At 38.2% G+C, this 15,000-nt stretch overlaps 1 protein-coding gene across 11 annotated transcripts in view; it reads left to right on the top strand.

Annotated features, from left to right (window-relative positions):
* LOC115212901 (phosphatidylinositol 4-kinase alpha) overlaps positions 1–15,000 on the top strand; it is a 162,150-nt gene that overhangs the window by 51,792 nt on the left and 95,358 nt on the right. For all 11 annotated transcript variants that reach the window (XR_004999797.1, XM_029781704.2, XM_029781703.2 and 8 more), the window contains 8 exons: positions 150–235; positions 2,693–2,765; positions 5,452–5,924; positions 6,586–6,651; positions 8,401–8,497; positions 11,017–11,214; positions 13,528–13,628; positions 13,743–13,993. Coding sequence is in view for 10 of the 11 variants with exons in the window: in XM_029781704.2 (XP_029637564.1) it covers positions 150–235; positions 2,693–2,765; positions 5,452–5,924; positions 6,586–6,651; positions 8,401–8,497; positions 11,017–11,214; positions 13,528–13,628; positions 13,743–13,993 (1,345 nt within the window). In the remaining variant the exon portion in view is untranslated. The remainder of the gene's footprint in view (positions 1–149; positions 236–2,692; positions 2,766–5,451; positions 5,925–6,585; positions 6,652–8,400; positions 8,498–11,016; positions 11,215–13,527; positions 13,629–13,742; positions 13,994–15,000) is intronic.

Below are 15,000 nucleotides of genomic sequence, written 5' to 3'. Positions count from 1 at the left end.
CACACACACCTTCATTCATATCCTCAGTCTATCCTATATGCACACATGCACACAAATACATACACGTACATATATGCACATGCAGGACGTGCATATATATATATGTATGTGAATTATATCTACATACCTATCTTGCTATCCATTTCTAGAACTTCCGATGGGAGAATGCTTCAGTTTCTGTCTCAATACAATTCTGAGTGATGTGGCCTATCGTGATTCAGAGCTCAGGGAGCAGGTAGGTTCATTCTGTTATTTGAAACTTTTTTTGTGAAGTGAGACTTATTTCTTAGATTATTTGTTGTTTGATGACAAACGCTCAACACCAATATTTTGCTCTTGGAATTGAACAACCAGCCTAACTTAGTTACATCTTTGTCTTTCAATGTAAAATGGCTCTGAAAAACAAAAACAACAAAAAGAATGCAACCACAGTGTTACTTTCTCAAAGCAGTTAATTGTAAAAGTTTTTTTTAGTCTCATACAGAGATAGGGTTCATTTGGAGCCATGCAATACTTGCATTTCTGAGACTAAAGAATATAAATTTATAGACCTATGTTATATGAATGTTTATATGTATGTGTGTGTGTGTGTGTGTGTGCAGGCGTGTGGTTTAGTGGTTAGGGAGTCAGTTTCATGATTGTAAGATTGTGGCTTTGATTCCTGGACCAGGCAACGTGTTGTGTTCTTGAGCAAAACACTTCATTTCACATTGCTCCAGTCCACTCAGCTGCAAAAAATGTGTAACGCTGCGATGGACTGGCGTCCCGTCCAGCTGGGGAACACATATGCCATAGAAACCGGGAAACTGGGCCCATGAGCCTGGCTAGGCTTTAAAAAAAAGGGCGCATTTATTTTATATATCTTTATATATAAAAGTAAGGTTGTGTGCTGTCTGTCTCCTACGATTTAGATTCCTAACTACTCCCACATTTTGCGGTGCAGTGTAACCAAAAGCAGGTATCTTATAGTCGTGATTCATATCGAGCCCTTCTGGGTATTAGCGCGTCTACGATTTAAAAAAAAATTTACCATCAATTTTTCCCATTTTAATGCATTTTTGGCATATATAAGGGAAGTAACTCTCTAAAAGTTTATTATTAAATCTCAGAACGTAAAAAGCTACAGTAACTCCCCCCTCTTTGTGATTAACCATATTGAGATGGCTATTATACTTTACATCTCTAAAAATGCTTATATAGTTATTTCCCTTACAAACCCGAGCAACGCCGGGCGATACTGCTAGTATAACACTAAAATGAAGTATAAGGAAAGGAAAAAAATGTAGTTGTAGACGGTCTTTAATTCATAATCCAGATTAGTACAGAACGAATATAAACTCTACAAATTGTTTTGGAGTCTAATTAATTCCAAAGACAAAAATGAAAAGCTTTTCTTGAAATAAAAATTAGATTCTTCATCGGGAATTACATATTGGTATGAAAAATTACAACCAACAAAAATATATAAAAAGACCTTAGATGGGAATGAACAAATAATAGAATGAAAAATCACTAGAAGACCAGACTGTTCAAAACCAGAAAAATATATATATAAAAGAAACAAAAACAAAAAAAAAAAAACTCCAGTGTTTTATTAATATTACAATTCATGATATGTAAATATCTAGTAAAGGCAGGTAAATTTAATGAAACAAAAATTAATTACAAAAATAATAGGGTTATCTAAAGTAAAAATTAAGAAATTAAAAATTAACTACAAACTGACACATCTACTAAAAAGTAATAAATGTCCAGTTTGTTGTCCTTAACCCTTTCGTTACCAACCCGGCTGAAACCGGCTCTGGCTCTTTAGTACAAATGTCTGGTTTTCAAAAGTTCTGAATTAAAATCTTCCACCAAACCTTAGTCACAATTTATGTCCCTAACTCTAGCTTAATGATAACGATGTTATTTTACTTAATTCTTTGTTATATTTAACATAATTGGAAGAAACACTGAGCATCTCGAAATAAATTCAGTAACGAAAGGGTTAAGTCAGAAAAAAAGCACATTTTATATAATTGGTAATAATAATATAAAATAATATATAATATTTCATTGGTGGCCGATGCCAGCCCCGCCTCAACTGGCTTCCGTGTCGGTGGCACGTAAAAAGCACCATCCGAATCGTGGCCGAAGCCAGTGCCGCCTCGACTGGCTTCCGTGCAGGTGGCACGTAAAATGCACCAATCCAACCGTGGCCGATGCCAGCCTCACCTGGCACCAGTGCAGGTGGCACGTAAAAAGCACCCACTACACTCACGGAGTGGTTGGCGTTAGGAAGGGCATCCAGCTGTAGAAACATTGCCAGATAAGACCAGAGCCTGGTGCAGCCTTCTGGCTTCCCAGATCCCCGGTCGAACCGTCCAACCCATGCTAGCATGGAGAACGGACGTTAAACGAAGATGATGATGATGATGAGCGATATAATATTGGTTATGACATATGACTGGCAAGAATGTTACCATTGGTTTCATACTGACTATTGCCTAGATGTAATAGTCAATGAGAAATCAACTGTTGCATTCAAACCAGTTATGTCATAATCAAAATTATATTACTGGACTGTGTGTGTGTGTGTGTGTGTGTGTGTGTGATGCTGTTACGACCAGAATATAACGAGGTATTTTTGTTCAGTATCCTGGTTTTTCCTTCTGCTTTAATACAATGATTATGTTGCTTTTCTCTGCAGATTTTGTCAGCACAGTTGGATACAATGGTTGTTCTCACAACACTTTGCCAAGGGACACATGACATACCTAAAGGTAACATCAATAATTAATTAACTGTTTATGTCGAGTGCTGTGGAATGGTCATTTCTCAACAATCAAATCCCAAAGCTTTCAGAATCCTTTTCCCTTTCGTTTAGAATCAGAAGAAACCCCTTGAACTTCTTTGATTCTCAATTCCTTCATATTTCAAGTAAATGGAAATGATCAATCGTGGATGGATCTCTCTGACTGGAAAAAGGGAAAAAGGGATTTACCATGTCTGTATATGTTGTAGCTGTGTGGTAAAGAGTTTGCTTCTTGATCACATGGTTCCAGGTTCAGTCCTACTGTGTGGCACCTTGGGAATGTGTCTTCGACTGCAGCTTCTGGCTAACCAAAACCTTATGAGTGGATTTGGTAGATGGAAACTGAAAGAAGCCCATATAAATGTGTGTGTGTATGTGTATTTGTTTGTCCCCAACCACCTCTTGATAATTGGTGTTGGTGTGTTTATGTCCTTGTAACTTAGCAGTTCAGCAAAAGGGACTCATAGAATAACTATCAGACTTTAAAAATAGTTACTGAGTTTGATTCTTTTGACTAAAAGATTCTTCAAGGCTATGCCCCAGCATGGTCGGAGTCTAATGACTGAAACAAGTAAAAGAAGAAAAAGAAAAACAAGTAATTATCAGCATCATCGTTTAACGTCCGTTTTCCGTGCTAGCACGGGTTGGACGGTTCGACTGGGGTCTGGAAAGCCAGGGGCTGCACCAGGCTCCAGTCTGATCTGGCAGAGTTTCTACAGCTGGATGCCCTTCCTAACGCCAACCACTCTGCGAGTGTAGTGGGTGCTTTTTACGTGCCACCTGCACAGGTGCCAGGGGGGTCCGGCATCGGCCACGATCGGTTGGAGCTTTTAACGTGCCACCGGCACGGGAGCCAGCCAAGGCGGCGCTGGCAACGGCCACGTTCGGATGGTGCATTTTATGTGCCACCGGCACAGAAGCCAGTCTGGGTGGCGCTGGCATCAGCCACGTTCGGGTGGTGCTTTTTATGTGCTACCGGCACAGGAGCCAGTCGAGGCGGTGCTGGCAACGGCCACGTTCGGATGGTGCTTTTTATGTGCCATCGGCACAGGTATCACTACTACTATTTTTATTGATATTTATTTCGATGTTCATGTTAAAAAAAAAATTGTATTCAGTGATCATAATTGGTTTAACCCTTTTAAAATGGTGGATATATATTTATGTATGCAATGTACATGCGCAGGAGTGGCTGTGTGGTAAGTAGCTTGCTTACCAACCACATGGTTCTGGGTTCAGTCCCACTGCGTGGCATCTTGTGTGCCTTCTACTATAGCTTCAGGCCAACTAAAGCTTTGGGAATGGATATGGTAAGCAGAAACTGAGAAGTAGGGGTGTGATCCACAAAGGACCAGCTTCATTTTGATGTACGATACATGTTCCTGTGTTGGTAATTATACCTGTCCTAAACAAAATGGCATTACTTTTTGACTCACCCTCGTGTATATATATATATGTAAAAGTTAGTAGAGTTAGAGGTTGGAATAACCATCTATGGGATAGAAATATCCATTTTACTACCAGTATAATTACCTATGTTAACCCTGGACATACATGTGCAAGCATATTATGCTCATAGGTTACAGGCAATGACAAAGATAAACATTTATCAGGAATCGCATATAAACTCACTGAATTTTGATATAGTAGTAACCGGCATGGTTGCATGTTTGAGAAGTTTGCTTCCTGACCAGATGGTTTTGGGTTCAGTCCCATTATTGAACCCTCCGGCAAGTGCTTTCTATTATATCCTTGAGCTAACCAAAGCCTTGTGAATATTTTTGATTTGATGGAAACTATAAAAAAGACTGTTGTATAATATGTGTGTGTGTGTGTGTGTGTGTGTGTATTTGTGTCTTTGTTTGTCTGTGGTCTGAAGTCAGTTGTATAAAAGTGGAGTTGGCAGTGTTGTTGACAAATTGTTTAGTAACTTTGTATCTTTGAAGTTGTACAGAATAAGAGATCCTTTACTTGAAAAAAAAAAAAAAACCCAGCTAAAGGTTACCATCAGAATGGGCATCCAGCACCTCAAATATTGTATTTGAGGTGCTGGTGGCACATAAAAAGCACCCACTACACTCTCAGAGTGGTTGGCATTAGGAAGGGCATCCAGCTGTAGAAATACTGCCAGATCAGATTGGGGCCTGGTGCAGCCTGCTGGCCTCTCAGACCCCAGTCGAACTGTCCAACCCATGCCAGCATGGAAAACGGATGTTAAACGATGATGATGATTATAATGATGATCCAACCCATGCTAGCATGGGAAAATGGATGTAAAATGAATAAATGATAGGCTTAGGACTTCTTTGAATTATATTCCTCTTTCTATAGGTTTCTCAGTCATTTGGTGCCATTAATCAGTGCTTAAAGTGAGTCAGCTGTCTATTAAAGATATTAATCAGCAGTGGTAGCTTTAGTTATTAAGAGAAATTGGTTTTATAGAGATATAAAGCTGTTATACCACACTTTATTAAATAACATTTCACGTGAAGTATTGGTCAGTGATAAATGTCTATCAAATATATTAATCTGATATCAGCTTGTGAGTTATATTGGTTCTCTCAAACATACTCCTTGAACATATGTATCAACACATCTGATATCAAACTTCTTAACTTACATAATTTCATGATTTTTTTTTTCTCTTTTTATAGAAACTTTATGCACATCTATTGTACCAGCTCTAATTGGAATGGCTCGAGCCATTGGCCGTTCTTCTGATGATGAAATACCTCTCATAAAGCTGCTGTTTCCTTTACCAAGTTCCTGTGTTATGGAAGAGGTGTTGAGCGATGACAAAAGCCCTCCAAAGAAACCATTCACCAAATTCCGATCGATATTCCCACGCACGTTATCTTCCCATGTAATCACACCAGAAAGTCCTACAAGTCCCACACCAGGCATCAACGATGGCCCCATTGATTTCAGACGTGAACGATCTCCCTCCCCTATGGCACCAACACAACATAAAGGAGGTCTGACGGATGAATTGCTTGACCCTACAATCCGTTATTTCAATAAAGTCGGATCTAGTTTCACACGAACCAAACCCTGGGGTTTTGAAATCATTCCTGAAGAAGATCACTTAAAATTTTCTAGTTCTCAACTCCAGACACTTGTTAGTGTGGTAAGTAACTAACCTTAACCCTAAATATCTACTAATGTCATTGTCAGTGCTTGTTGGTTTATTTCATTAGCAATACTTCTGCCCATCCCCCTACCCCCAACAACCACCCTTTAAAAAAATTTCTTTTCGGCTACAGGGAATATGAATCGGCAAAAAATTTGGCAAAAATCGATATTTCTAAATTACCACCCTCCACCCCCATTTCCTTCATTTTAAACTTTTTTCACAATTTTTTCCTTTCAAAATATGCGGAAAAATACAGAGATTATGATTCTGAAAAAAATTTCCAAAAATCTTTGTAAAAAGTTTTTTTTTAAGAATTTTATTCTTCTAAATATGCAGAAAAATATGGACATCATGATTCGGACAAAAATTTCAAAACATTTCTGTACTTATGGTTACAGTTAGGGCTTTAGGGTTAGTGCTGGGGAAAAAGGTCAAAATTGAAGAAGTTGGTGGGGTGGGTGTGAAATTTCACAATGCCGATTTTTGGCAAAAAAAAAATTACAAAAATAAACAAATTTGAGAGAAAATATAGGGAGGGGGGGTGACGGAAGTCTTTCCATTTCATTTGCCATCATTCTCCTCTTCTCCTCTCATCCATTGCTACGGCTAAAAAGTATCTTGGTATATTGGATCTTCTGCTCTTCTATCTTTTCAGGCCAAACGTTTGCTGAGTAAGGACATTCTGAAAAATCTAGATAGCATGGCCGCTGAAGTATATACAGTAAGTTGTTCTTTTTGGAATTTGTGTTTAGTTTTTAAGGCTTTTCATACATCATATCTTTTAATAGGACACACAGTTTCAATTAATTTTGAAAACGAATCTCTCAACTGGCACAAACCCCTCAATATTCCTCCCTGCTTTCCAGTTGAGGGATTTTTTTTTGTTTTACAAGTTATTTGGTGACCCTGTTGGTGCTGGTGCCCTGTAAAAAGTACTGGTGCTGGTGTCACATAAAATGCACCCAGTACATTCTGCAAAGTGGTCACGGTTAGGAAGGGCATCCAGCTGTAGAAACCAAGCCTAAACAAAAAAAGCAAAAAAAAAAAAAAACAAGCAGAATTATAATATAGATTTCATTTAGGATCACTTGTGTATTTCTTAGGACCTCATTTGACTTCACTCTCTACAGTTCCTGTATTTTACAATTATGGAGATGCAAGTGTTATGAAGTTAAGATGTTTGAGTAGTATTCACAAGGCCGAGGGTTCAAATCTTACTCACACCCTGGCTCATTCAGTTTGTTTCAGTCTAAGTGTGAAATATGTTGTACACATTTTGAACGATTAATTGTAGAAAGGAATTAAGAACTTAATTTTGTCATAACCCTCACCTAGGACTCATAAGATTGGAACTTAAGCTGGTGTCCATGGTGTATGGCGATTACAACGCTCCCTCCTGGACAGGATGCCAGTCCATTGCTGGGTTAACTTCCCAGCTGTTACTGGAAGTCATTTACAACTGTGTTGACTGGAGCAATGTGGAGTGAAGTGGCTTGCTCAAGAACATAATGTACCACCCAGTCTGGGAATTGAAATCATGACTGTGAGATCACGAGAGCAATATCTTAACCACTATGCCATGCACTTAGCAAGCAGCCATCTATAAAATATTCTTACCCTAACAATATCCAAATCTTTGAAATGCATTTCTTGTGTTGCAAACATGAAAAGACAATTTTTGTTTTGATTATTAAGCCTGAGTCTGGTGAGGAGAGATGGTGTCAACAGCCATTACAGTTTCTCTGAGATTGGTAAGGATGATGCAACTGATGTTCAGCTTGTACTTGTGCAAAACAATTTTGGTAGGAAAATTCTTGGCTGCAAAATTCCAGAGGATTTCATAGGAAAGAAGGATTACGTCAAAAGTGTTTAATGCAGCATTTGTAGAGGAAAATACCATGGATAAAATAGAAAAAAAAAAGAAAAAGACTGGCTTCTGTGCCGGTGGCACATAAAAAGCACCATCTGAATATGGCCAATGCCAGCGCCGCCTTGGCTGGCTTCCATGCCGGTGGCACGTTAAAAGCACCAACCGATCGTGGCCGATGCCAGACGCCCCCTGGCACCTGTGCAGGTGGCACGTAAAAAGCATCCACTACACTCGCAGAGTGGTTGGCATTAGGAAGGGCATCCAGCTGTAGAAACACTGTCAGATCAGACTGGAGCCTGGTGCAGCCCTGGCTTCCCAGACCCCGGTCGAACCGTCCAACCCATGCTAGCGCGGAAAACGGACGTTAAACGATGATGATGATGTGTAAACCATGTAGGATTCTGAGGAAGTGACATACGGCTTGCTTGTTGAGAAAGGCATGGACAGTTCTAGCATTAATAGTAGAGATAGAATAGATATAGATTGTCCGTGGAATTCCCACTTTCTTTTAGTTCATAAAAAGAATCTTATTAAATTGTATATTGTTTGTTACATGTTTAAGGTCTTGAATTTTCAATGTCTGTTTTATTTTATTTTCAGTATGGTCATCTGATGCGATTTCCATACAAATCTTTTAGTGAGACAGTTACCTTGGTAGTGGTTACTTTGCTCAGAGATGTCTTGGAACAAGAAAAAGGTCAGTTCCTTTTGAAGAAATTTTATAATTATTCTACTGAATTTAACACTAACTATGATCTTTCCTGTAGCTGGTATCTTTGGGTAATTTATTCTCAAAAATATTCTAATTTTCTTTACCAATTAGTGTACAATACTGTATATCTACATAGTTTTTCTCATCTATATTTTGGCAAGTACAGTGAAGTCTATTGCTGAAGAGGTATAATAAGATGGAAACATGAACAGAGTTGTTCCCTATATTTTGCTGGGATAATTGAAGTAATGTTAACCATTGACTAATAATGTCTTTTCATTATTATGTTTTAATTAACTTGCTAAAATTTTAATTAACTTTTTCATGCTTGCTAAAATTCAGTATGTCATTGGTGGTTGTTACAATATTTTCTCTTCTCCAGTTGCTTGTGTCTCCTTAAAAGACTCTTCTCCCTTTGTATCGTCCTTGAAAAAAGCATAACCCTCATTTATTTATTTATATATTTATCTGTTTTTTCTAATATTACTATTATTATTGAGGGCAGTGAGTTGCCAGAATTACAGCAGACATGAGGGGCATTTCTTTGTCGTTTTGTTCTGAGTTCAAATTCTGCCTTTCATCTCTTTTAGACTTACTAAAATAAGTACCAGTCAAATATTGAAGTTAATGTAATCAGTTGACTTACTCTTTTGCCTAAAATTGCTTTTAGTGTCGTGGGCAAAATGTTTTGTGGTATTTCATCAAACTCTTTACATTCTGAGTTCAAATTTCACTGAAGTCAAATTTACCTTTCATCTTTTCAGAGTTGATGAAACAGGTACCAATCAACTGCTGGGGGCAATGTAATCAACTGTCCCCCTCCCTACAAATCTCAGGCATTTCCCCTATTGTAGAAAGGATTATTATTATTCGAACTGGCAGAAACATAAGCATGCCGGATGAAATGCTTAGCAGTGTTTCTTCTGTCTTTACATTCTGAGTTCAAATTCTGCTGAGGTCAACTTTGTCTTTCATCCTTTTGAGATTGATAAATTAAGTACCAGTTGCATACTGGAGTCGATCTAATCGACTGGCCCCAACCTCCCTAAAAAAAAAATTTCAGGTCTTATGCCTAGAGTAAAAAAGATTATTATTAAAGGCGGCAAGTTTGCAGAATTGTTAGCATGCTGGGTGAAATGCTTAGCAGTATTTTGTCTGTCGCTATGTTCTGAGTTCAAATTCTGCCGAGGTTGACTTTTCCTTTCATCCTTTCAGGGTTGATTAAATAAGTACCAGTTATGCACTGGGGTTGATGTAATCAACTTAATCTCTTCCCCCAAATTTCAGGCCTTGTGCCTTCAGTAGAAAGGATTATTATTATTATTACCTCCACCTTAGCGAAGGTGGAGGTATTGTTTTCAGTTGTGTTTGCTTGTTTGTCCATGGACAAAGAACAGCTGGATGGATTCGGATGAAACTTTCAGGGATGTTTGGCCTCATGACTGGCACAAACTGATTAGATTTTGGGATTGATCCAGTACTGGACAAGGATTCTGGATTATTTTTTTGTTTTTTTTTTTACTTACTTTTTGAGTGTGGTTGGGTTAATTTCCAGTATCCTTGTTTGTGAGAGCAGTCGAGTTTATTTCAGATATTCTCATTTTAAAAATCATCTCTGTCTAATCATTGAGAAGATGTTGGTGTTGCCTTGGCAGAGGTTTGCGCTCTCTGAGTGGTATTATTATTATTATTATTAAGGTGGCAAGCTGGCAGAATCGTTAGCATGCTGGGTGAAATACTTTGGGGCATTTCATCCATCTTTATGTTCTGAGTTCAAATTTTGTTGAGGTTGACTTTGCCTTTCATCTTTTTGGGGTCAATAAATTAAGTACCAATGAAACACTGAGGTCAATGAAATTGACTAATCCCCTCCCCACAAATTTCAGGCCTTGTACGTCCAGTAGAAAGGATTATTATTATTATTTCTATAACTTGCTAATTTAGTGAACAGATATTTTATCTTGAGGTTTGGTGACAGCAAGTCTCCCCAAACCTCTGAATTCCGTTGGCTTCAATGATTCTCTTATCATTGGGTATTACAAAATCTGTCATCTCACTGTTTCTTTTGTCCTCTTCAATCAGACCTTGTCTTTTTGCTTTAACCCTTTCCTTACTGTATTTATTTTGATATGCTCTGTGTTTCTTTCAATTACTTTAAATATGAGAAAGAATTTAGTAAAATAACTTAGTTATCATTCAGCTAGTGTTGGGAACATAATTTTTGACTAAGGTTTGGTGGAAGGTTTTAATTTAAAACTTATGAAAACAAGACGTTTGTACTCAGAACTAGAGCCGGTTTCAGCCGGGTTGGTAACGAAAGGGTTAATAATCTGATCAGTCTTTTTAGGAAAATCCTTAAAATCTTGTAATTCTTATTCTTTGTCACAGCCTCTGCTTCATATTCTTACCACTTTTCTGCTACTATTTTATTATTCTTGTTTCTATTTAATCTATAATTTCAAACACTTGATATACATTTACTGAAAATGTCTTCTTTTGTGCAGATCTGCCAGCATCTTTTATGAAGGAAGTGCAAGATTTTGTAAAATCCTTATATTTATCCGGACAAACTGAACTCCAAAGCAAATATCAACGAAGTGCTTCCGACATTCGCCAGTTACATTTTGATCCGTATGAATTGATGGTGTGTAGTAATGCTGCCTGTGTTGATTTGTTGTTCTGGGCCGTCAGGGATGACTCTGGTAAGAAATACAATCTCAATGGATCATTATAATCATCATCATCATCATCATCAGTTAACGTCCCTTTTTCTATGCTACCATGGGTCGGATGGTTCAATGTGAACAGACAAGGCAGAGGGCTGCACCAAACTCCAAGGTCTACTTTGGAGGGATTTTACAGCTGGATGCCCTTCCTAATGCCAACCACTTCACAGTGTCTTGGGTGATTTTATTTTTCATAGCACCAGCACTGGTGAGGTCATCAAGTACTTGTAAGACAAGACTCCTCAACTGAATGGGGTATAGTATTGAAAGTATGAAGGGGCCGGGGGTGTCATCATCAATATCTTCAGCATGAAGCCAATAACGGATCATATGATCATTGAACATGCTAGAAATAGCAGCTAAATCTCTCAAATTACATCTGCTTGTCTAAAAAGAATCCACTCTTTTGTCATCTTTTAACATCTATATCCCATTCCGGCAAGGGTTGGACAGTTTGACAGGATCCAATATGTCTTAGGACTACATTATTACCCAATGTCTGCTTTGTCCTTCCCAATGCCAACCACTTCCAACCATGGCCACTTCCAATTGGCTGAGGTGTTAGAATGTCAGACAAAATGCTTCATACTGTTTCTTCTGATTCTCTATGGTCTGGGATCAACCCTGATCAAAGTCAACCTTACCGTTCATCCTTTCAGGGTCATTAAAAAATTACGAAACCAAAATGGTGGATTGGTGGAACTGTAAGAACATGGGACCAGATTCCTTGTGGTATTTGGCCCGGCTCTTCATGTTCTTTGTTCAAATCCTGCTGTAGCCTATATATATATATATATATATATATATTACTGGTGAAGGTAGGTTTATGGGATTTCTCTAGGTTTCCCATCCATAAAGGGTATACCTTTATGGCATGTCATCAGACATGAAAACCTGTTGGGGTCTGATGATACACCATAAAGGTGTATTTTTTAATGGAGAGGAAACCCAAGGTAACCCCATAAACTGGCCTTCCCCAGTAATAAATATATACTGCTCTACATCTTAGAGTGTGCATCATCACCAGATTTATGTTTATTACAGACAAGATGTCTGTCTGTCTGTCTGTCTGTCTGTACAAATATGAGCCAACAGGGGAACCCCTTACATGGTTTTTTAACCTGCTAGAAACAGCACCAATTGTAAATACACCTTCACTCAGTATGTGTCACTTGTTCCCACAGTACGACCAAGGGAAGACACTTCTAAATTTTAGGGGAAAAGATATTTAGTTGTGGTAGTCATGCTTTTCTAAGAACATCGATATAAATGAAGACCGTTTCCAAGATGGAATTGGTATTGAGATGTAAGAACTTGGTGCTATGGTAACCATTATATCACGCCAAAATAATATTTTAAGTTTTGTAAGGTAAGATGCTGTTGTCTACTTTCTTTAACATGTTTACCATAATTGGAACTCCTATTTATGAGAGTAGTCACTCACCTTGCTAGAAATAGCAGTCAAATCTCCCTGAGAGAAAGTTCTGTTGTCCTTGATATTTCTAAACTAAATTAGATGGCCATTGTTCAGATACCTTTGATCTAAGGGTCAGTGACAGGATTGACCTAGGGTTAAATAACATCAACAGTTGTATTTAGTTGTTGTTCCTTATCTTCAAGTTAGCCTTAACGAAGCAGACCCTTGGTCAAGCATATTCCAGCCATCGTCATGCCATCATTTTCTCTAGACCCCACAGTGCATCCAATGCAATATAATCTATTGTGCCCTTTTTTTTTTTTTATAACAGTAGGGAGATATGACTGTTATTTCTAGGAGGTTGTAATAAAATTGAGAGAGTGAGGGATGGTTAGAGAGGGTGTGCGGATATAGAGAACTGGTATTGAAGGATGAGAAGTAAAAGATAGAAAAAGAGATACTCTTTTACTCTTTTACTTGTTTCAGTCATTTGACTGCGGCCATGCTGGAGCACCGCCTTTAGTCGAGCAAATCGACCCCGGTACTTATTCTTTGTAAACCCAGTACTTATTCTATCGGTCTCTTTTGCCGAACCGCTAAGTGACGGGGACGTAAACACACCAGCATCGGTTGTCAAGCAATGCTAGGGGGACAAACACAGACACACAAACACACGCACATATATATATCCACTCACAAGGCATTGGTCGGCCCGGGGCTATAGCAGAAGACACTTGCCCAAGATGCCACGCAGTGGGATTGAACCCGGAACCATGTGGGAACCATGTGGTTGGTTAGCAAGCTACTTACCACACAGCCACTCCTGCGCCATGATGAAAAATATTTTATTTGAAATTCTTTTTTTTTTGTAGAAGCTGAGAATCTATGTCTACGATTGACCGAAAAGATCAACTCCATAACAGACAAAAAGTTACTTCTGATGCATATGCCGTTACAAATGGTATCTCTAGAGGTGCGTTACACACTTCTGTATTCAATTATCTTCCAAAATGTTTCTTATTTCGGTTTCCAATGTTCAAATATGTACTTTCTGTCACCTGTTTCTTTCCTTTCTCTCTTTTTAAAGGCTCTTGGTAAATTAGCCACCAAATTTCCTTGTCTTGCGAGTACCATGTTAGCATCTTTGCGGGAATACCTCGTTATACCTTCCCCTGTGCTCAGCAAACTCAACAAATATGCAACACAAGAGGCCAACATAAAAATCACAGTCACTGATGAAAATCGCATTTTAAACAAACGGACCAGCAATCACCCCAAAAATAAATTAATGGCTACTTTAGAAAACCTTCGAGACACAGCAGTAACGAATGTATGCAGGTAAGATTAGTGCTGTTGTTTTTTTTTTTGACCCCATAATACTTTGATTTAAGGAAACCTATGATCAAAGCTAATCCATGCCGTACAGACCAAGCATGTTAAATGATGTTCCAGCCATTTTTATTTTTATATATTAAGCTCTGCATCATCCAATACATACCTTTTTAAGATCATTTTTAAGAGATTTTGGCTGCTGTTTCTAGCAGGTTGAATGACTGTAGAGCAGTGGTTCTCAACCACTTTTACCTATGGACCCCTTTGATTCTTATTTTTCTCTACTGGCCCTTTATAGCCATTTGATGTTTAAAAATATCCTATTCTTCATCATCATCGTTTAACATCCACTTTCCATGCTGGCATGGGTTGGACAGTTTGACTGAAGAATGGCAAGCCAGGAGGCTGCACCAACTTCCAGTCTGTTTTGTCAAGGTTTCTACAGCTGGATGTGCTCCCTAATGCCAACCACTCTGAGAATATAGTGGGTGCTTTTTACGTGTTACTGGCATGGGAGCCAGTCAGGCGGCACCGGTATCTACCATGCTCGAATGGTGTCACAAGCATGGGTGCCAGTCAGGCAGTTCTGATATCAGTCACGCTCGAATGGTGCACCTTTCGAGCATGGCTGATCCTATTATATATCCATAATTAATAATAAGAAATTGTGTTGAAAAAAAAATTTAAATATTTTGTGTGTTGTAGAAATATAACCAACTTATTTGCAAATAAATTTAAAAAAACGGAATCTTATGTGCCCCCTACCCAAGGTCATATGGACCCTGAATGAAAACTACTGCTGTAAAGGCTCCATCATAGGCTCAATATGTAAGATATTGAAGTAGGTTCTCAAATTAAAACTGTTTATAACGAAGTGGTATATTTGTTGTTCCTTTGGTGGGCATTCTATGGTTTTTATTGTAATAAATGTTGCTATACTTGAGACGGATCAAACAAACATTGATATGTGTGTGTATATATATATATATATATATATATATATATATATATTA

This window comes from Octopus sinensis, linkage group LG6 (assembly GCF_006345805.1).
Source record: "Octopus sinensis linkage group LG6, ASM634580v1, whole genome shotgun sequence".
Taxonomy (NCBI): Eukaryota; Metazoa; Mollusca; class Cephalopoda; order Octopoda; family Octopodidae; genus Octopus; species Octopus sinensis.
This window is presented reverse-complemented; position numbering and strand designations above follow the sequence as displayed.